This window comes from Arvicanthis niloticus, chromosome 3 (genome assembly GCF_011762505.2).
Source record: "Arvicanthis niloticus isolate mArvNil1 chromosome 3, mArvNil1.pat.X, whole genome shotgun sequence".
Lineage (NCBI taxonomy): Eukaryota > Metazoa > Chordata > Mammalia > Rodentia > Muridae > Arvicanthis > Arvicanthis niloticus.
The window spans coordinates 113,078,593-113,101,578 of record NC_047660.1 but is presented as its reverse complement, the minus strand read 5'-3'; the positions used below and the strand labels follow the sequence as shown (position 1 = coordinate 113,101,578).

At 38.7% G+C, this 22,986-nt stretch overlaps 1 protein-coding gene across 2 annotated transcripts in view; it reads left to right on the top strand.

Moving 5' to 3' along the window:
- Spag16 (sperm associated antigen 16) overlaps nt 1-22,986 on the top strand; it is an 856,168-nt gene that overhangs the window by 564,031 nt on the left and 269,151 nt on the right. For both annotated transcript variants that reach the window (XM_034498464.2, XM_034498463.2), the window contains one exon: nt 8,873-8,938. In XM_034498464.2, coding sequence (XP_034354355.1) covers nt 8,873-8,938 — 66 coding nt within the window. The remainder of the gene's footprint in view (nt 1-8,872; nt 8,939-22,986) is intronic.

Below are 22,986 nucleotides of genomic sequence, written 5' to 3'. Positions count from 1 at the left end.
AGTTCTTTAATGAGTTATTTTTATAGTCTTTTCAATTTTTCATATGGCATTACTAACAGTCCTGAGGCTTTTTTAACATTTAAAGAGAGGAGCTCAATACACAGGTTTTGTCAGGTAAGGGTAAGCTGTGTTGTAACTATTTCTAGACACCTTGATGTCTGTATACAGCTTCAGTTCTCTGCTCTTCATAGGTGGGAGGTGAGGCATCTCTGCCTAGCTTAGTCATATCAAGGAGAAAACCTCACAGCCACTGTACTGACCCGTTTTGTCTATCAACTTGACCCAAGCTAGAGTCCTCAGAAGGGAGCCTCAGTTGAGAAATTGCTGTCATTTCATTACAAATCTAGCTGTAAGCCATTTTCTCAATTAGTGATCAATGTGGAAGAGGCCAGTCCATTGTGGATGGGGCCATATATAGGCTGATGGTCCTGGGTTCTATAAAGAAGCAGGCTGAGCAAGCCAGGGGAAGCAAGCCAGTAAGCCCTCTGCATCTGCCTCTGTATCTGCCTCTGCATCTGCCTCTGCATCAGCTTCTGCCTCCAGGTTCCTACTCAGTTTGAGTTTGTGCCCTGACTTCCTTTAGTGATGAACAGCGATGTGGAAGTGTAAGCCAAACAAAGCTTTTCATCTCAAACTTCGCTTTTTGGTTATGGTATTTCACTCCAGCAACAGAAACCCTAACTAAGAAAGCTGCCATCATGTGTGCTGCTGAGACCTGGTGAAAGGGAAAGAGATCCCTAACCCCTAGAGTGTACTGCTCCAAAAGAATAAAAGCTAAAATGATGAGGATGTGAGAACTGGGTTGAGTCTATGCGCTTTTATTTATTCTGCAGTCATTTAGTTTTCTTGCCCACATAGGGGTAAGTGCCTGTAGAATTAGACAAAAACTGCCTTGCCTCGGGCTCTCTTTAATCTCTTGGCATGGGTTCAATGTCGTTTTGCCTCTCTCTCATGTAAGAAATATAATAGCACACATCTCACAGGATTTTGCTCTTTGCACGACACTTTAGAGTCATTAGTAAATAGTAAATATGCAGCTTCTCTTCTAGTTGAAATCTTTACTGTCTGTCCTACAATTGATTAACGTGTTAAGAGTCAAGGGCAGCATCCATGTGTAAATATACTCTTGCCCTTGAACCATCCTGCAGCTAAGGTGGGGAAATCAGATGGTGCACCAATTTAATTCCTGTCATGACTATTGGTAGTGAATGTAGATAGTAGGGAGGATGCTTTGCTTTTTGTTATTGTTTTTTGGTTTTCATTTGAGATCTCCATGTCAACCTGCTTACTCATCGGTGAGTATCTGTTTCTGTTTATCAAATTCTACAAAAACTGTCTTAAGCCTTGGGAATAATACATATAGTGGAGGAGATATGTTTCTCTGCTGGAACTTCAGTGACAGTTGGAATTGACTATGAGTCATTTTACTTAATGGTGAGTTATAGCAAAGTGATTTGTTTATTGCATATTGACATCAGTTGGAAGTTGATTTTTGCAATCTCAGAGCTTGACACAGTAGAAACTGGCTTCTCATTTACAGGCTAAGCAGCAGGAAGATCCCAGTTGATGACTTGTCTCTTGTGGTTATTCAGAAATAGAGGCTCTTTCTAGTTTATGTTTCCTATCACCTAGAGCTTCATTCTACAAATAATAAATGAAGAAACTTGTTAAAGGATTATGTGGTATACTTGATATGTATTTTACAATGGGCTAGGCATAACTTAGTTGCATGGACAAGCTGGTCCCTGATGCTGTGCCTGAGAGGAAGAGATCAATTTCATGGAAAGCTATCTGCAAATGTGAGGGAATACTGTAAGATAATATTAGATATGAAACATCAGGTTGTGCTTGAGTTGAAAGTGGAGCAAAGATGAGGACACATTATGTTTAGATGAAAAAAACTAGAACTAGAGAAACAGAAAGCGAAGGCTGGAGCATACTAGAACTATTTTAAAAATCCACAAGAACAGTCTGATAGCTTCATGTTTTAATGACTCTACTCACTTATGATTGGATATAGAGCAAGCAGGAAAACAAGTGCACAAGGTTCACAGTGATCTTAGCTAGGCCTGCCAATAGCCAGTGAGCTTTCTCTTCCATAAGATGTTGAGCTGGGAAGTCTATTTCCTTTTCACCTAAAAATCTGTGACCAGTTTCATCAGATTCCTTATTTCTCCTTTCCTTTCTGTACTGGCTGGTTTTGTGGGTCAATTTGACACAAGCTGGAGTTATCACAGAGAAAAGAGCCTCCCTTGAGGAAATGCCTCCATGAGATTCAGCTGTAAGGCATTTTCTCAATTAGATCAAGGGTGGGAGGGCCCCTTGTGCCATCCCTGGGCTGGTAGACCTCAGTTTTATAAGAGAGCAAGCTGAGCAAGCCAGGGGAAGCAATTCAGAAATCAGCACCCTTCCATGGCTTCTGCATCAGCTCCTGCTTTCTGACCTGCTTGACACCAGTCCTGATTTCCTTTGGTGATGAACAACAATGTGGACTGAATAAATCCTTTTCTCCCCAACTTGCTTCTTGGTGATAATGTTTGTGCAGGAATAGAAATCCTGACTAAGACACTTTCTTTTCCTTAGGTGCTTATGACATTGCCTAGACTTAGTGTCCTCAAATTTCTGACCCAAACTCATTCCTTCCCCTACCTCAGTCTACTGTGCACTGGAACAGGTACCACATAGGACCTGGTCTCTGGGCTTTCTTCTTTTTTTCATTGCATATTTTACACCACAAATTGAAGGCCTGTTAATTTGTTTGCAAAGTTCTATGAATTAAATTGAATATTTTTTCCCTTTCTCATCTACATATTCTACCAGTGAAAAGGTCATAGTGGTGTGGTCAAGACATGAGGGGGTTGTTGTTTTGGGGTATTTTTGTTTTGTTTTGTTTTGTTTTGTTTTAATAAAGAGGAAGAGGCACTTACAATGATACTTGCACTGCTCACCAAGAATAATTTCATCATTAAGAACCTAATTAATCAGTATATTAGTGAGACTTTTTTAAAACAAGGTAACAGACCAAAAAGAGCAAAAGAGAAAGGAAGATAGAGAGGAAGGGGAAAACAAGGTAAGAAGAGGGTCAATGGACGATGAGAAAAAAAAGAATTGAAATAAGGAAGATTGAGGGAGATAAGGGACAGAGATGGGGTGATAATGAGGGATATATAGGAGAGAAAGAGAGAGAGAGCGAGAGAGAGACAGAGACAGAGACAGAGACAGAGACAGACAGAGAGAGAGAAGAAGAGGAGAAGAAGGATAGATAGATAGATAGATAGATAGATAGATAGATAGATAGATAGCTGTGGGGGTAAATGACAAGGACAGAGAGGAGATACGGAGACTCTACTAAAGAAACTAAAAAGACATACTATACAAATCTTTGTACTGAAATGCAAACTGACTCCAGAAATGAAAAGGAAAGCATCTGGGCTTATAAAGTTCTCACCCATGCTTCAGGTGAGATGCTCATAAGTCTTTCCAGAGGTTTCTCCAGTGTTGTTATTCAATTGTTCTATAACCTTGCCTGTTAGTGCTGTGCTCAGAAAGCTCAGCCAATGCATACAATACTGAAGGTCAGAGCTAATGAAAGAGAAGAACACTAAAGTCTATGATGAGATTGGGAGTCAGGAGCCAATGGCTATGAAGAATTGAGATGTTAGGAAAGAGTTGGCATTGGTTCTTATGGAATAATTTTGGGGATGGCTAAACATAGGAGGACTACTGTGTCTAAGTCAGGCTTTCCTGATTCCATACTGTATGTGAGAAGAGTATATGGTGAGTGGAGTAAGAGTGCAGAAAGACTCTTAATGAGGAAGCTCATAGAATGCTGTCCCCTACTAGGGAAGCCATGGGGAGAGGGGCAGAAATGAATAGAGAATGGGAGAGGCAGTGCATGGCATGTGGGGATGAAGGTGAGGGAAGACGTAGTCTGTCACACGCACAAGTTTGTGGTTGTTTGTATGTGCGTATTTGTGTGTGTCTGTGTGTGTCTCTGTGTGTGTGTGTGTGTGTGTAAATTGGTGATGCCATTATGAAGGAATGCTTTGCTGAAGAATTTAGAACCAACCAGTAGATGCCCTTCTTTTGCACATTACACCCAACAGGCTGTACCAGATTGGTCATCAGTGGAAATAGGCATCATAAGAACAGTGGACAGGGTTCATAACATTCGATGATGAGACCCCATCACTGTCCCTAGATTCAAAAGGGTAAGAGGAAGACATTACTGCATGTAGTGTATGCTTTAGACACACGAAAGGATAGCAACGGAGTTGGGACCACTGACAGAACTGTAGTTGAGCTGAAGGACACAGGAGTGGCCATTTATCCATCTCACTCTTCTGTTGCTCTCTGAATCCTGAAGGCATCTTCCTTTGGGGGAGAGGAATCCCGGGTGATATTCTTAGTGTGGAGCAGCCCATGGAGCAGCCGAGTGGCTCAAGGGGAGTAATCTAGAGGACATAGTCCAGACCATACAGATGACCTCTTTAAAGAGTTCAACAGAGAGAAGGGTGGAGATGTCCATCTGGAAGCCATGAGTATTTAGGCAGTCATATATCTCTGGCATGCACATGTTCTGTTTGTTTATTTACTTCTTCTACTTGATTCAAGATAGACTCAACTGGAAGAGGGAATCTCAGTTGAAAACATGCTTCCATAAGATTGAATTGTAGGCAAGACTTGACCAATGATTGATGTGGGAGAGTCTAGCTCACTGTGGGCAGTGCCATCTCAGGGGTGGTGGTCCTGGGTGGTATAAGAAAGCAGGCAGGGAAATCCATAAAGAACAAGCCAATAAGCAGCACTCCTCCATAGCACTTCCTGCCTCAAGTCCCTACTCAGTGATGCAGGGTCACCTAATAGTTGTAAGCTGAACTACAACTTTCCTCTGAGAGTTGCTTCTGGCCATGGCTTTATCATAGCAACAGAAGCCCTGTTGTTTTCAAAACAAAATTCTAGCCTCTCGATTTTACCAATGAAGACTCAGGAGACAGATGCTGGGGTGAAAGGCAGCTAGCTCAGAGAGACAGAGCAAGCACCCAGCTGACCTTCCTACTCCACTGATGTCCTAAAAGAAAAAAGGTTTTTCTCCTCCACACTGTCTAAAATACCTTCCAACTCAATATTCCTACTTTCTGTAAAATTTACTTACATTTACTCCCTGTCAGCTGGTCACTTGCTCTGCCTCTTGACCTAGGGTTGACATTATTTAGCTCTAGGACTAAAGGTGTGTGCTGGAGCTGAGCCACACCACAAGTACTTGTTTACAGTGAACAGAAAGCTCTGGGGTTAAAGCTATGTGCTAGGGCTGAGACATCACATACGGTGTGATGTTCTTTTTTTTTTTTTTTTTTTTCAGTTCACAATCTTGGAGTTCACAATGTGATGAAATATCCTGCAAGAATGTTCTAAGACAGTATGTATTTGTATTTGCCTGATTGTGTACATATGCACCACATGTGCACCAGTGCTTTGGAGGCCAGAAAAGGGCATTGGATCCCTGGAATTGGAGTTTCAAGCATTTGTGACCTTCCAGTATAGGTGCTGGGAGTCATATTGAGGTTCTCTGCAAGAGTAAGAAGCAGCAAGCATTCTTATTCTTTGACCCATCTTCCTATCCCAAGTGCAAATATTTAACTTTGTAATAGGAAGTACAATGCATTTTAATTTACCCTTACCTCATTCCTAGCAGTAAAAGTGAAGGTAAGCACTGTTACTTCAGTGCACTCAATAGGTAACTAAGGTAGGTGAAGTGAAACTATTTATTTAAGGTCACACTGCTATTGCATGCCAGATTCAGAAATCTAGAATCAACATTTCCAATCTCAGGGCTGCTGACAAAACCCTGCCACCACGCAGCTTCTCTGTGTGGGAGAATCAGATGCCCAAACAGTATGCATAGGTCACATAGTAGTTTTAAAAAAGCCTCTTTTTTACTTTTTTCAGTTCCTTTGAACGAAAACAATTTTGACAAGAATTCATCAGAGAAGTTATTCCACATTTCAACATACCATTTTGGATATTGCTTTTGATTAAGACCGTTTGCGGACTAGAATATTAGTAACCCACATACTCTCTCTGCCTCAAAAAGAGTAGATTCACTTTTATCTTGGGAACAAAGCTCAATAGAAACACTTTTTAAACTTTTCTTAGTTCATGAAACATTTATCTTCAAGTCAGGTTTTGTTATAGCGGCACAAATGTGGTCAGTCAGCATTTCCATTATAACTGGAGCTTCCAGGGCTATTCAAGAAAGCCTCAGAGACTCACCTTTGAATTAAAACTTGGCACTCAGGATTTGAATCCAGAAAATACATTTTCCCTACCAATTAATCAAATAATTTAGAAATTCTCAAGTTGGAAGCAGACAGAATGCAAAAACTGTATCTGTAAAAAATAGTTTGAAGAAAAGTCTTCCAACACAAAACTTTGTAAGAATGTTTAACATTCATTGTACAAGTATAATATTATATTACCCTACAGTCATTCTCAAAGAAAACGGAGTTGAAAACGCTATAAATAAGCATAGTAGTGCTTATAACATCTTATACTCAGCCTGTTTGGCTTTGTGAGTAATTTATCTCTACTTTGGGAACTGGGGTGATTTGTGTTCCTTGGCATAATTGGTTTAAAGGACAACAGCATGAAGAAACTAGATCAGAATAAGAAAGGTGGGAAGCAGACCTGCAGAGACCGTGAACTCGCTCCTGTGTGCTCATTTATGAACTTCCATTCTATGTGGGGAAAATCCTGAGTCCTGTGAACGTGGATTAGTAGCATGCATTGATTCTGTAAAGAGACATTAAAAGTTTAAATTGCTGAGTGCAGTGGTAGCCACGAGCCCTAACTGCAGCCTTGTGACAAAGGGCTTCCAACATTGCCTAATCTAGGAAAGTACAGGAATTGCCTAATAACATCTAGGAACACCCAAGAATCTGCCTTTAATATCTTTTATTTTCCTTTGTTTTTGCTTCCCCCTTCCCTTCTTCCTCTTGCTCAAGCCCTGCTTGCTCCACCCCACCCACCCCCACTCCAGCCCTGCCCAAAGTACACTGTAGCTGTCTTCAGACACCCATATGAGGGCATCAGATCTCATTATGGATGGTTGTGAGCCACCACGTGGTTGCTGGGATTTGAGCTCGTGATCTACTTAAGGGCAGTCGGTGATCTTAACCACTGAGCCATCTCACCAGCCCTGCCTTTAATGTCTTATTCTGTAGTCTTTCTCCCTCTTCAGTCTTTTTAAGACTTGAAGGTAGTGAACAAGAATAGATCTTGTCTTCCTGATCAGTCCCCAGCCAGCCATGCTGACCTTCCTTGGTCTTCTAGAAACATGGCTGCACTCTCCACACCTGGGAACTTCAGCTCTGAGTTTTCACTCTGAGAGGAACACTAACTACAGCAGATGTCTACTCTGACTCCCAATGAACTTCAGCTTTCATGCAGTTTTTACTGTTTGGTAAGGCCAAAAGGCCTGTTTAATCTGTTTAATCACATTTGCCAATGGCTCCTTATAGCAATAAGGAGAATTTTCCTTGTGCCCTCTGAAAGTTTGCTAAACTGAACCAATACAGGCACTTTAACAGGAGAAAAAAATACAAAATTATTAACCTGTCAATTTCTGATGGAAGCTAAATACCTTCATTGTAGGAAAGAAGGAGTAGGTTCTAGGGCAATCTTAGAAGACTAGCAATGGCTTTGGGAAAAGTTGATTGGGCCCAAAGAATAGACGAGAGTTGACAAATAATATCAGAGGCTGGAGAACAAAGCATGTAAGAAGAGCTTCCTTGATATGATGTCATTGTCATTCCCCTTCCTGTCTGTCATTCCAGCTTAATCTTTCTTGGACAATGAGACTGTGGGGAAGATCTAAGAATTATGGCATTATTTTGGGGGAGCAGTTCTTCAACAGATAACAGAGCTTCGGTGTAGGTCCCTTCTGTACATTGCTGTCATTTTCTGAGCCCCAATATGTATCAGCCAGACTAATGTTATCTGCAAACACAGTCTCTGCCTTTTAAGCAAAATAACTGTCTCCTCTCACTTAAGGTACAGGAACATGACAGCATGCTTTATTTTGTAACAAAGGTAGTAGCCACATAGATTTATGCCAAATAATGTTGGTCATTCAGAAACTGCTTGTTGAATAAATTATTCAATGAGATCTGAATTTCAAAATTCATAACAAGAATCTTCCAAATAATAATCTGGTTGTAATCTTAGGAAATAATCCTGTTTCTAAAGATGCTGTTTTCCAAATATACTCAGGATATTTCTTTGAACATAAGTTTTAAGATGAAAGTCTCCACATGTAACCTCCTCACCTCAGTCAGTGTGCTATGTGTCCATCTTCCCTGAAAACATTTAAACTGAAGCTTGAAGCTTTTCATATTTAATTTTAATTACATTTTGGAATAGGTAAGGGAAACAGAGAGTCATGTCTGTCTGCCACGAATACATAAATGCTCATTGTGTAAAACACCATGTTCTACAGCATTTAATATGAAATATGAAATAACAATAGAAAATCTGATCTTTGAAAATGTGAAACTCCATTCTGACCTTATAATTAAAAGAAAAAAAGTAGACTTACACCCCCAGCCTCAGCAATGATGGGGATGTCATTTGTTAAACAATTCACCATGGGATCCACAGGTAGAGTTCCCTGCCAGCCCTGTGGCCTGAATACGAAGAGCAGAATTTTAACAAAAAGAGCCATACTGTGAAATATCCCATAAGCCCTGCCTCAATCATTCTGAATGATACTTGATGCACATCTATTATTCTATTTTCTATCATGAGAAGGAATTTCTGTAGATGAACTAAATATTACTTAGCTAAATTCATCTCTGCTTTCTTTATCTTCTAGGGTAAATGTGAGCAGTCTCTGTATGGTCACATGCATTCCGTCAATGATGCGACCTTCACACCTAGGGTGAGTTCAGTTCTTTCAGTAAATTCATATGATTCTTCATATGTCAAAATTAATTTTAAGGAAAGTAATTTCCAAGGTAAAATGAAAACTTCATAACCAGAAGGCAACAAATGAAGAATTAACTGTAAAGAATAGAGAAATGTGTTGAAATAGAAGATGGATACAGATCTTTAAAACTTACAAATTCACACACACACACACACACACACACACACACACGCTAGGCAGTAGCATTAGAAATGATTAAGGCTGTAGTATACACCTTCCTCAGAGCCTCATGTCCAGCATAGGCTTCAGAATATAAATGAATAGATGCTGCCCTAACTCTGCAGTTATGGGGACTGAACTTGATTAGGGTCTTGTATGCATCAGACAAAAAGCCTAGATCACCTTGGTTCTTTTAATCAACGTGCTTTTCTGGAGCTCAAGATGTCTTTGAACAAATATTGAAGCTCAAACTGATCTTAAACCTGGTAGAGTTCCATATATATATATATATATATATATATATATATATCCTCAGTAAGTGCCACCATGATGAAGGGTTCAACTTTAAATGCAAAATCTTTAATGAAAGTAAAAGTGACAAAAGTGAAATGTAGAAAATAAAAAACAGTGGGGGAGAAACAGATGTTCTTCAGTTTACTACGTATGAGTTGGTAAGAAGAACATTTTATTCATAGCTAGATGTATTCAGCTGGAAGGGTAGTTAAACATTGCTTTGAGTTGCTAAGCTAATTGACAGTGTCTTTAAAGGAACTCGGATAATCATCATAGGAGGATGCTTTAGATTTGTACCTTCTCAGAACAGTTTGACTAGACAGATGACCTCTAAAGTCCCTCAAACTCCATGATTTAATTACATCTAACATCTTAATTCATCTCTAAGCTCCCAGTAGAACGAAAAAACCCTAATTCTATATTCCTCCTCTTTTCCAATTAACCAAAAGGGAAATCTGATAGACTGCTCACTTCGAACCTCAAAATGACAGCATAGTCAAAATGCTGTTACTACCCTGCTGATATTATTCTTTAAGAAAGAAGAAAAGAACATTCTCTAAAAATTGTATCTTCTGAGGGAATGTTGAGTGCTCCAGCTGTAACTGTGTAGCTGTGCCTGTCACTCCTAAAAGTTTTAAGGATGTGTGCCACCACAATTAGATTGTAACAGATTCTTCTCTGTATGGAACCATCCATTTAATTGACTGTAGCAGTCCAATTAGTTGAAAAATATTATATTATGGATTGGTCCTACTTACTAAGTAAAATTTTATTTCTAACAGAATAGTGAAATAGTTAAGCACCATGGGCCATATGATATAGGATATTTATGCTAAGACTTTATTACGCCTTCTCATGCTCAAGGAAAATTAAATAGAAGCTGAAATGAAGTAATTTTATATTTCGTAATTCAGACATTTTATTTTCGTGAGCAATATTGTGGTGAAAAAAGAACCACCATTCAAGATTATGAATGGTAAATGGAATAAATATGGAAATACACAAATTAGATTTGCTAAACTGACCACCTCAGCTGATACATATTAATTGTATGCACTTCAAATGGCAGAGGATATGCAATGCAGGTGTCCAAAGTCAGAGTGAGCGACTGGTTTCTGAGTACACACACTACTCATAGGAGACAGAGGAACTGCTTTATCACTGCTCCAAAACAGCATCTCAAAGACTTTCTGAAAACTCCCATTAATTGAGATTTTCTAGAAGAATTTATTAAGTACTGAATAATGGTGTTTTTAACCAAATATTTAGTGGAGCTTGGGGAGCTGTGGAAGACAGAGAGAAATATTCAATGATCCAGAGGGGTCAAGGACACCACAAGGAAACCTACAGAATCAACCAACCCCAGACCCATAGGTGCTCATAGAGACTCAACTGCCAACCCGAGAGCATGAATGGATAGATGGACCTAGATCCTCTGTACTTGTGTAACAGTTGTACAGATGGTTCTTCATGTGGGACTCTTAAAGCAGTAGCAGGGGCCCTCTGTAAGTTGCCTGTCTTTGGATCTCTTTCTCTTAATTGGGCTGCCTTGTCTAGCCTCAGTTGAAGAAAATGTGCCTAAACTTACTGCAACTTGATATGCCAAGGCTCTATGGGAGGCTTCCCCTTTACTGAGAAGAAGGGGAGGAGAGGGTGGATGAAGAGAAAGAGGAGGTGAGGGGAGGGCTGGGGGACTGGGAGGATAAAATGATGGAAGAGAAGCTTCAAATTGGGATGGGGAGAGAGAGAGAGAGAGAGAGAGAGAGAGAGAGAGAGAGAGAGAGAGAGAGAGAGAGAAACGGTGTTTTTCTATGATGGCTAAAATTCTCAAGTGAAATTTTTGTCACCTGTGTTAACTGTTTTGCAAATGCATCATCTCTAACACACCAGTTGAGGAGTATCAGGAGGTTGGGTTATACCAAGTACAGAACACCAAGCTATAGTGACAGTGTTAACACTTAGACAAGCAGAGGTCAAAACAGTGGTGGCAATCCTGTTATACACTGCATAGACATACAACAAACAGATTTTAATTACATATTAGCCTTGCTAATTGCTTTATGCCTCTAAAGAAGACACTGGCATTACATTCATAGTTAAAATTGCATTTTATTGTATACATAAGCACAGGTTTAGGGAAATTCTACAGGTTGGTATCAATAAGCAGAAATCAAAGTCTAACAATTGGGGCCAACAGTCTTGGAGACATTTACAAAAAGAATTAATGCATATGGCCCTGAAAATTATCAAATTTTATGTCATTGTTTATGAGAATTCTAATGCCTTCATTGGTGACTGATTTCTCCTGTAGAAGTAGACATTTATTTAAAATTTATCTGCTCATAAATATTCTGTAATGAAATATTTTAAAGAAACATGAAAGTGCTTTGTTTTTCTTACAAAGTCCTTTTCATATATTCCATTGAAATGTAATATTTTATTAAATAATATAATTTATGATTTTATGATTTATGATTTTTAACTTGACACATAGTATATAAAATGCTACACAACATTTGTAGGTGATTCTTTTTTAAAATTATTATTCTTGAATATATTGTATCCCTGCCAGAGGTTCCTCTCCCTCCCCTCCCCTCCCCCTAGTCTCTTCCCCAACCTCCTATCTCCCCTAGATTCACCTCCCCATCTCCTCTCAGAAAGTAGCAGGCCTCCCAGTGATATAACCAAACATATACCATCATGTTAAGGCAGGACAAGGCAATCTAGTAGGAGGAAAAGGGTCCCACAAGTAGGCAAATGAGTCAAAGACAGTCTCTGGCTTCCACTCCTAGGATTCCCAGAAGATCACCAAGTTACTCGGCTATAACATATATGTAGACAACCTGATCTCTGTGAATTCCCATGAATTCTGATCAGTTGATTCTATATAGTCCCTGTCATCATGGTGTGTCCCTGACTCCTCTCCTTCCTCCAATTCTTTCCATGCCCCTGCAGTAGGACTCCCCGGGCACTACCTTATGTTTGGCTATGTTACTCTACATCTGCTTACATCAGTTGCCAGGTTAAGTCTCTCTGGTCTCTTTGCTTCTGCAAGGCTCTGGTCCCAGAACACTCTTCAGGCAGGACAAATTGCAGGTCAAAGATTTTATGGCTGAGTTGAGTTCTCAAACCCCCTACTTGACACCTTGTCTGGTTATAGAAGGTGGCTAGTTCAGGCTCTGGGCCAACCATTACTAAGAGTATTTGCTACTCTTGCAATTCTGTGAATTTTCCATTGTATTGGGTTTCCACCTCACCCTTGAAATGCCTTGAAGTTCTAGTCATTTCACCCAGTATTTTCTCCTCTCTTCCCCCACCTGATCTCTTGTTCCCAACCCCATTGATGCCCAATCCACCAGCAAAATCTATTCTATTTTTCCTTCCCTGGGAAATCCTTATTTCCCTCCCTACATTTATCCCTCCATCATACCATCTCTGGGTCTATGCACTGCATCTTGAGTATCCTTGGTACTTGATGGTATTTGAGTACTCTAGTGCTAATATCTACTTATATGTGAGCATATACCATGTTTGTCTTTCAGGGTCTGGGTTACCTCACCTAGGAAGATGTTTTCTAGTTTCATCCATGTGCTTGCAGATTTCAAGATGCCATTTTCTTTAATAGTTGAGGAATATGTCATTGTGTAACTGTACCACATTTTCTTTTTTCATTCTTCGGTTGAGGAGCATCTAGGTTGTTTCTTGTTTCTGGCTCCTATGAATAATGCTGCTTTAGACATAGTTGAGCAAGTATCCTTATGGTAGCATGAAGCATCCTTTGGGAGTAGTCTTGAAGTAGATCCATTTCCAATTTTCTGAGAAAATGCCATATTGATTGCCAATGTATCTATACAAGTTTGCACTTTCACCAGCAGTGGAGAAATGTTCCCTTTGTAGACAACTTCTCCAGCAGGAGCGATCCCTGTGATTTTGATTTTAACCATTTTTATAGGTGTAAGATTAAATCTCAAAGTCATTTTGATTTGTATTTCCTTGATAGCTAAGGATGTTGAACATTTCTTTATGTGTTTCTCAGCCATTTAGATTCATCTGTTGAGAATTCTGTTTAGATATGTACCCACTTTTTAATTGGATTATTTAGTTTTTTGATGTCTACTGTCTTGAATTCTTTATATATTTTTGATATTAGCCCTATCTTCTCTTTTTATATCTATTAAATATAATACTTCAAATTCTAGCTAGAGCAACAAGACAACTCAAGAATATAAAGGGGATATAAATTGGAAAGGAAGACGTGGAAGTATCACTATTTGTGGATGATATGACAGAAAGCATAAGGGACCCCAAAAACTCTACAAAGGAACTCCTATAGCTGAGGAACACCGTCAGCGAAGTAGCTAAATGTAAAATTAACTCAAAATAAACAGTAGCCCTCTTACATACAAATAACAAATGGGATGTCATTTTTATAAAGCAAGCTCAATCAGAAAGGAAGGAGGTGGTTATTTATTTTAAAATATAGGCATAAAATATAATGCAATGAAAGATTAAAAGCAACTATGGAGCACCTTGACTTCTGTGTTCCAATTATAGTAGGAAAATGAGATTGGAGTTACTGTCATCTGATATCTCCACTGGCAACTGTTCTCCAGGACATCAACCTATGATTGACTGCGTCAGAATTTCTTTAGTCACTTTAAAGTGCCCATTGACTTCTTTATCTTTTTTTTTTTTTTTTTTTTGGTCATTTTTATTTGACTTTAATTCATTTCTAGAAATTAATCACGTAAATAGTTGATAATTATTAGAAATACCATTACATGATCTTAGCTCTTTGACTACAGCTAACCTCTCCTGTTTCCTTTGGGGTTCCATTTCTCTTGGCTAAAGAATACTTTCTGGTAGTATTTTCTGTATGGGAGAACATAAAATTCCGAGTCTTTGCATGTCTGATAATTCCATTATTATTATTATTATTATTTGTATTCCAATGTTCAGTTTTTCTCCTGGCATTGTTGTTGCAAAGGAGGAGACTGTTTACCATGGAACAATTGGTCCTTTGTAGATAATGTTTGACCTTTCATTCTTATGTGTTGTAAGACCTTTAACACATTCTATTTGTGTTTCTACAATGCATCTACATATAGATCTGTTTGCTTTTTGCAAACAGCTGATGTGCTGCTTTAATTGCCTTCCTACAGTCACATTGTTCTCGAAATATTATTTTCTTCAAGCCCTTCTAGATTTTCCTTTAGATACATTTTTATATTTTTGCTAAAACTTATTCAAAATCCATAAATCTCAGTGTGTGTGTGTGTGTGTGTGTGTGTGTGTGTGTGTGTTCATGTGGAGGCAAGAGGTTAGCTTTCAGTGTCGTTCCTCAGGAACCCTTTGCTTTGTTTTTGGAAACAAAACTCTCACTTTGATCTCTGGCTCACCAATTAGGCTTGGCTCTACCTGCTCAGTGATGAGATTGGAATATATGACAACAAACTCAGCATTTTCCTTGGCTACTAAGGATTGAAAACCTGTCCTCATGCATATGCTACAAAACTGGATGGATTACCTGTTGTATTCTGGAATCCTGGGTTCCATGGGTCTCTGGTCCAGCTGGAAATAGCCAAAGTGTTACAGCTTTCAGAAAGGAAGCCTATGTAGGGCAAGCAGCCGGGGTCCCAGGTCTTGACCACCATAGTGGCAGTTCCAATTCTAGCATCAGGGGAAGCAGCAGCAGGCACAGCTGTCAGTAGCAGGTGGTTATGACTGGCATCAAGTGAGTGGCAGTTGTGACTGCAGTGGCACGGAGAATAGGGATGAGAGCCCAACAGGCCATGTGGGGCTAAGGTCCAGTGATGAATGCTTCAGAAGAGAAAATTATTTCCCAAAGTGTTACAGCTCATTAAAACAACCACTCTCAGACAATTCTATTCTTGGTGAAATACTTGTGCACTTTATTGTAAGTAGATAGGAACTTTATAAATACTGAGGAATAGGGTGGGGGCCAGGGGTAATTGCTTCCCATTGGCTCAGTTTGTGGTGATAGTGACGCTCTATTGGATGGGGAAGGGCTCCATGACTGTCATGGTCTTCTCAGTGGAGTGTCGTGGTTATGTGTTCCGCAACAGGTAGTTTGGTAGGGAGCTGGCCCCACTTCTACCTTACTCAATTTTGAGTTTCATGGGGTTTGGGATCACTCAACCTTACCAGTTCTTCAGACTGATGGCACAGTCCATTTGCCTCACAATTAATCTCCTCATCCCTGTGTTTAAATTATTTTTTAATTCCCTACACTTTAATTTTTGTGTCTGATTTGAACTAATTTTCCCAGACCTTTCATGACTTTTATGAAACTGTCTTTGAAATATTGGGCATTATCAATTATAGTTATGTTTGTACCCTAGTACTTTCTGGATTCTGACTTTGCCATGCAAAAGATAAAAAATTCCAGAATACAACAGGTAATCCATCCAGTTTTGTAGCATATGCATGAGGACAGGTTTTCAATCCTTAGTAGCCAAGGAAAATGCTGAGTTTGTTGTCATACTTATTCAGCACAATATAAATAACACAAATATAAAGCCATGATATACAGTTTAGACTTTAACAAAATTATAATTCTAAAATTATTCTAAATAAATTATGCAATTATTAAAATAGATATGTTCAATAGGAGTTATGGTGGTTTGAATGTACTTGGCCCATGTGAAGGGGCACTTGTTGCACTAGCCTTTTAGCAAGTGTGGGCTCTTTGAAGTAGATGTGGCCTTGTTTGAGGAAGTATGTCACTCATGGGGTAGACACTGTTGTTCTATGCTCAAACTCTACCCAGTGTGGAAGAGATGCCCTCCCTCTGGCTGTCTACAGCAAACAGTCTTTCCTGGCTGCCATTGGATCAAGATGTAGACCTCTCTGCTCCTCCACCACTACATCTACCTGCATGCTGCCATGCTTCATGACATGATGATAATGGACTACCTTCCTAAACTGTAAACCAGTCCAATTAAATGTCATTTATAAGTTGTCTTGGTCATAGTGTCTCTTCACTTTAGCCTCAGGCAGACTCTTCAAACAAAAGCAGAAAAGCAGCCACATTTTTTACCAAAATAAGACAAAAAGTCTTTAGACCACATAGTAACAATCTTCTCTGAAATCTCCTCTTGAGCCAGCCCCCCACAGTTCAAATCACCCACCAATGTCTTCTGTATTACTACAAGGATGGCCCATTAAGTCCCATTTAAAGCACTGTACTACTTTTGAAATCTAAAGGTCCAACATCCATATTCCTCTAAAAAAAATAACATGTTCAGGCTTCTAGATGCATAGTGGCTATGAAAAACTTAGATCAAGATGTGGTGATAGAGAAGCTGAGATTCTTGATTCAAAGGCAGCCAGGAGAGGACTGTCTTCTGCAGGCAGCCAGAGGGAGAGTCTGTCTTCCACACTGGGCAGAGCTTGAACCTAATAAATCAAAGTTCACTCCTAGAGTAACACACTTCCTCCAAAAAGACCTCACCAACTTCAACAAGGCAACACTTTCTGAGAGTGTCACTTCCCATGGGCCAAGCATATTCAAACCATTACAAGAGTATTTTGTCTCTTTTATATTGGGATATATCATATAATTATTAGTTAATAAAGACTTTAAAGTTTTGTGTGAAGGCTCGTGATAAAGAACACTTACTTGTGCAGATATATAAGTTCAGTTCCCAGCACCACATATGGTGGGTCACACCAGCTGTAGCTCTAGCTGCCAGAGATCTAGTGTTATCTTCTGGCCTCCTTGATCATCCAACTCACATGCACATATATGCATACATACATGTAGAAGAATTTAATTCAGAAACATTGCTGCTCTGGCCAGGGATCATATCCAATGACATGATCTAGCTGGAATGTAGACATGCTCTGGATTACAGTATGATCTGGCTGGAATACAGACATTCCTTTAGTGTATACTATACTTTAGTGTATACTATACTTTAGTCCCTAACAATGAAGATAAGGTTAGTTTGTAAAGGGAATTAGCCATGTTTAAAAATGAAATCTAATTGAGGGTCAGACAAAGTAGAGAATGATTTGAAATATTGAGTCAGAAATAGCATATGCCCAGTTCACATGAGAACAGCATAGGAAAAAGAGGCTACTTAACAGCAGTGTGTGTGTGTGTGTGTGTGTGTGTGTGTGTGTGTGTGTGTGTGTGTCTGTGTGAGAGAGTAGGAGAGAGGTGGTATGTGATGTTTGCATATGGCAGTTTTCCAGAAGCAGTTTACACTGAGACGAAGTTAGACACAGGTGAAGACTTAAGCCAGAGAATGAGAAGAAGCCAGAGAATTAAAACATGTTGTCAAAGTTAGTATGAGACCAGACAGTGCAATTTAATCAGAAGCTGAGAGAAGTCAGATTAAATAAGTCACCTTGGAAGATTATATTGTAGAGGCTAGAAGCTTCTAGGCTTAGGCCTAGTGATAGAACAGAGAAAGAAACACTCTGGGCTCAGCCCAAGCTGTGTATTCACACAGCTTAGATAAGGCTCTCATCTCATCCCTTCATCTAAGGAAATAAAAGGTATAAATATATATATAAATACATATATATACATATATATGTATATATATATTCCTTTTATAAATATATATTCACATATATGTGTATAAATATATACATATATATTTTATATATAATATATATATTATATATATAATATATATATATATTCATATACACACATGAATGTGCTTACACATACACACACACACACACACCCCAATATTTTCTAAAACTGAGTTTGATTGCAATCTGAGTTAGGCTTTTTCTAAGTGGCCTCTATGTGGACATACATACATTGATTTCATTGTTTTTTATAAGAAAATCATCTATGAACAAGTACTTTGAGTTGCCTGTTTCTGGTGTGTGTATGTGTGCTAACAGACTCAAGTAGAAACAAAATGTACATAGTTTCAATTTCTGGCCATTTCATATAAAATTGCAATAAATTAGGTCAGGCAATCACTGATCCTGGGAAGGACAGTGATGTCAGACAGTATTTACATATGACAAAAATTTCAATTTTGTTTCCTTCTTTAGCACTGTAGCTTGTTGTCATTAAGTATTTAGCTGGGCCAATATCATTGCTATTTAATGTAAGTTCATATTCCTTCCTGTACCTACATGATATAGAAGTCAAAATTCTATGTGTTCTGAAAATAATACATTAGATCCTGTCCATCTAGAGAAATTTGAAAAACAGCAATAGAATAGAAAACTATGTAACATGTTATTTTATTTTATATAGTATTTGAATGACTTCAGTGTTTCTACATACTGAAAAAAAATATCTTTTAAGCTTGTCTAATACAATTTTTGTTAAATATTTTATTAAATAAGGTTTAATTATCTCTCCTAATCATCTGCAAGGAAAATAATTTCTAATAAATGAAACATTATGAATGGTAAAGAAAGTACAAGCTTATATATCCAGACAATAAAAAAAAATCTAGAATATTAGGGAATATTTTTCTCTTCTATATAGTTCTATTCTTAGAAATATGCCCCCCAAACCCCTATATTTAAAATTTTATTGTAGTAGGTTGGCCTAATGCTGCTTGTATTCTAATGCTAATATAGAGCCTCCAAGACTGGGGCCCCAGAGACAAGAGAGCCTGCACATAAAAATGCGGAGTGACCCTGCCCTCAGTTAACTATGATTGGTAAATAAAGATGCCAACAGCCAGTAGCTCTCCAGAAGAGACATAAGTGGGGTTGAAGTTTCTCAGGCTTGGGGGAGAGGCCTATGAGGAGGGGAAGGAGGAGGAAGAAGCCACCAAGGGATAGTAGAAGAATGTGCAGGAGGAGGGAAGGAACAAGGAAGTCACCATGGGATAAGGGTCAAGAGAACATGGCTCTAAGGGCTGCTAAGAGTAATCCAGATAGAACATAGTTAATAGTAAGTAGTAACCTGGTGTTATCAACAGGACGGTAGATTCCAACAACATGGAGAATGGGCAGCTCCCCATCTATTGTGCTGAATAAGACATGTTATAAATATAACAGCTGTGAGTATGTCTTTCTTCTGGGAACTCAACAACCAAAGACGGGGTAGAAACCCCGGATAAGGACTTTTAATAATTTCTACATTTTATCACACAACCTCTTCAGTAGCTCCTATCTGTAGACAATGGTGATTGTATATAGACTTTTATTTTCTTCAAAGGTACATGCCATTCAGAAGCTATGTGATTGTGTCATAGTTTCTGATATTTCCTCTTTGAATATAAAGATTATTTGCTTTCTATTCATTATGACTCGAGCATTTATGACTTAATCTCAATAGGAAGTTCATATTTAGAAATCGTGCCCTAAAGCACCTACTGTGTCCTGGGCTTGACTATCAATTCCGTGGGTTTAGCAGTAAAGAACACCAAACACTGTCTTTATGGGCCCCATGTGGCAATCAGGAAACAGTGTATACTTAGTGTGCATCGATCAAAAATAAAACAGTGCAAAAAACAAGTAATGAGAAAGATGGGACCTAATAATAGAGGCACACTGTGAGAAATATAATCTAAGTAAAGCATGCAAAGAATGGAAGGAAGAAACCTCAAGCAGGTGCTCCCAGGTCAAGTTCCCAATGTATCAGCATCGTGATGTAAGGGAATAGCAAGACAAGAAGACCTGTACTGGACTTGATTTACAAAAAGATAGACAACTAGAAGATATATAACTGACAACATAGGCTGTTGCTATTGGTTAAACATAGTAGCCATCTAAAATTATCCCAGGGCATATTCTGTGGTTCCAAAATATTTTTTATACAGTATGGCCTGGTTATAATTATAATTGATTCCTTAACATTTTAACTCCACAGGTCTTGACACAGTTCTTGTTATAGAAACTAATCAATAATTATTCATTGACTGACAAGTATCAGAAAGTCATTATAGGTCAGAATTCAAAGGATAACTAAGAAGGCAGGACAATGTTTGCTGTGGCATGCTTACATTTATTTTCTATTATCAATATTAAACTTTGATATGCTTTGTAGCCAAATAGCCGGGCAGTGGTGGTGCACGCCTTTAATCCTAGCACTTGGGAGGCAGAAGCAGGTGGATTTCTGAGTTCGAGGCCAGCCTGGTCTCCAGAGTGAGTTCCAGGACAGCCAGGGCTACACAGAGAAACCCTGTCTCAAAAAAAAAAAAAAAAAAAAAAAAAAAAACCAAATAGTTCAAACAATGCTTTCTGTTTATAGAGGAAAAAATCCCTCTTCAAAATATTACCCTTTTGGAGAAATTATCTAATATAAGGAAGTCTCAGTTAAATACTTTCATGGCTCAAAAATGCTCTAACAACATCCAAATACCAGTATAAAGTTACACATCTCTCATGATTGTGTTCAGTCTTGCATTTCATTTAAAGGTGTTAAAAAAATACATGAATGATAAACAGCATGACTTTTCTTAAGAGATTACATTACATATAAGGATGATGTTTAATATATCCCACATTGTCCCCGAATCATATAATTAGAGCAAAAAGAATTGTCACACCAATTTACTCATAGCATAATTACAAGAACACTTGATTATCTCCCTTAATGTAATTTTCCTCACTTAATTGTGTGTTCTCCAGTGAATGTGACCCACCAAATTCACACTTTAATAAGTGACTGCTAGTTAATATGTCACACTGCCAGCAGAGCCTGCCCTTCCTGTAGAAGGGATTTAATTGTATAACAATTATGACCCTTTGGAGAAAATGCTTAAAACTTTCTGTCTCCCAGCAGAAGAACTAGAATTACTGTAGAAGAATTTTACTCCAGGAAGATGGCTGCTCTGATCACATCCAAAGACCTTCTAGGTCTGTGTGATCTGGCTGGATTACAGATACGCCCTTTATACACACTTTTAATCCCCTTGGATGGTATCCTTTAGTACACACCTCTAATGTCCAACAGTGAGACCTAATTGAGAGGCTGCCCAAATGCTGAATTAAAGAAAGATCTGACAGAATGAGTCAGATAAAGGATACTCTCAATGCTCAGAAGAGAGTCTATTTAACAGCAGTTCAGGGAGAGTCAGTCAGTTGGGAGTCTGTGTAGTGAGTGCAGTGCAGTGGAATTGAGTTCTTTCCTGAGTTCATGCAGTTTACTGCAGGTCAGCAGAGGCAACTGAAACCATAAAATAGGAAGAAGCCAGAAGATTAGAACAAATTGCCAAAGTTAGTTTGAGGCCAAACAGAACAATTTAGTGAGAAACCGAGAGAAACCCAATGGAATCAGTCAGCTTGATGAGGCATTTGGGTAAGAACAATTAAGTTGAACCAGCCAAAAAGAACTTGAAAGTGTGAGCTTATTTAGTAGTAAGCCTCTGAGAGGACAGTTACATCTGGGGAATAAAAGTTACTTTTTCAAAATACTTGGGGTAGATTTGACATTCCTGTGGGTTTGGATCTGGCATGGCAGACATCACCATGCTTTATTTTCATGCCTACTGTATTTACTAGCTGAGTCAGCACACTCCTTCTTCTTCTTCTTCTTCTTCTTCTTCTTCTTCTTCTTCTTCTTCTTCTTCTTCTTCTTCTTCTTCTTCTTCTTCTTCTTCTTCTTCTCCTTCTCCTTCTCCTTCTCCTTCTCCTCCTCCTCCTCCTCCTCCTCCTCCTTTTCCTCCTCCTCCTCCTCCTCCTCCTCCTCCTCCTCCTCCTCCTCCTCCTTCCTCTCCCTCTCCCCATCCCCTTCCCCTCTCCTTCTCTCTCCGTCTTTCTCTCCCTCTTCTCCCCCTCTCCAGCCCCTCTTCCTCTCCTACTCCTCCCTCTCCCTCTTTCTCCCTCTCCCCTCCTTTTCTTTTCTTCTTTTTCTTCTTTTTTTCTTCTTCTTCTTCTTCTTCTTCTTCTTCTTCTTATTATTATTATTATTATTATTATTATTATTATTATTATATGTTTTCTGGGATGTTTAAGTTTTTGCTGATGCTTTTAATTCCAGGATTGGAAGAATATTCCATGACTTGCTACATCAAGTGTTAAACAGCAGTACATTTTCTCTGACTGGTGGCCTCTGTATCTGAATTGAACAAAAAGGGTAACAATCTTCAAGAGAGCTAGTGTTTTGTTTATTCAGACTGATTCTGGGTATCATTTTAGAATGAAGGATTTTGTCTTTTAGAAATGTTTCAATTTATATATTGAACTAGAACCATAAAAGAAAGCAAGTATTAATTAATTATTTATTTGAGTACAGATTACTTCCCCATCTTGTCATATAAAAATGGTAAAAATTAACCTATAAATAGATAAAATCCATGCAATAGCAAGATTATAGCCTTACTATCTCCAAAGAGTATCTATATCTATATATATAGATATAGATAGATATATCTCAAAGGTATATTGTATTAAAATCAGAAGCTACAAAGCCATAATAATGGCTTGGTCAGTAAAGGTACAGGCTACCAAGCCTGATCTGAGTTCAGTTTCTGGGACCCACATGGCATAGAGAACTACTGGTTTCCTGCAAGTTGTGCTGTGCAGTCTATACCACATGCAGTATGAAACATGTTTGACTCTGCCACCTCCTCATACACAAAATAAATACG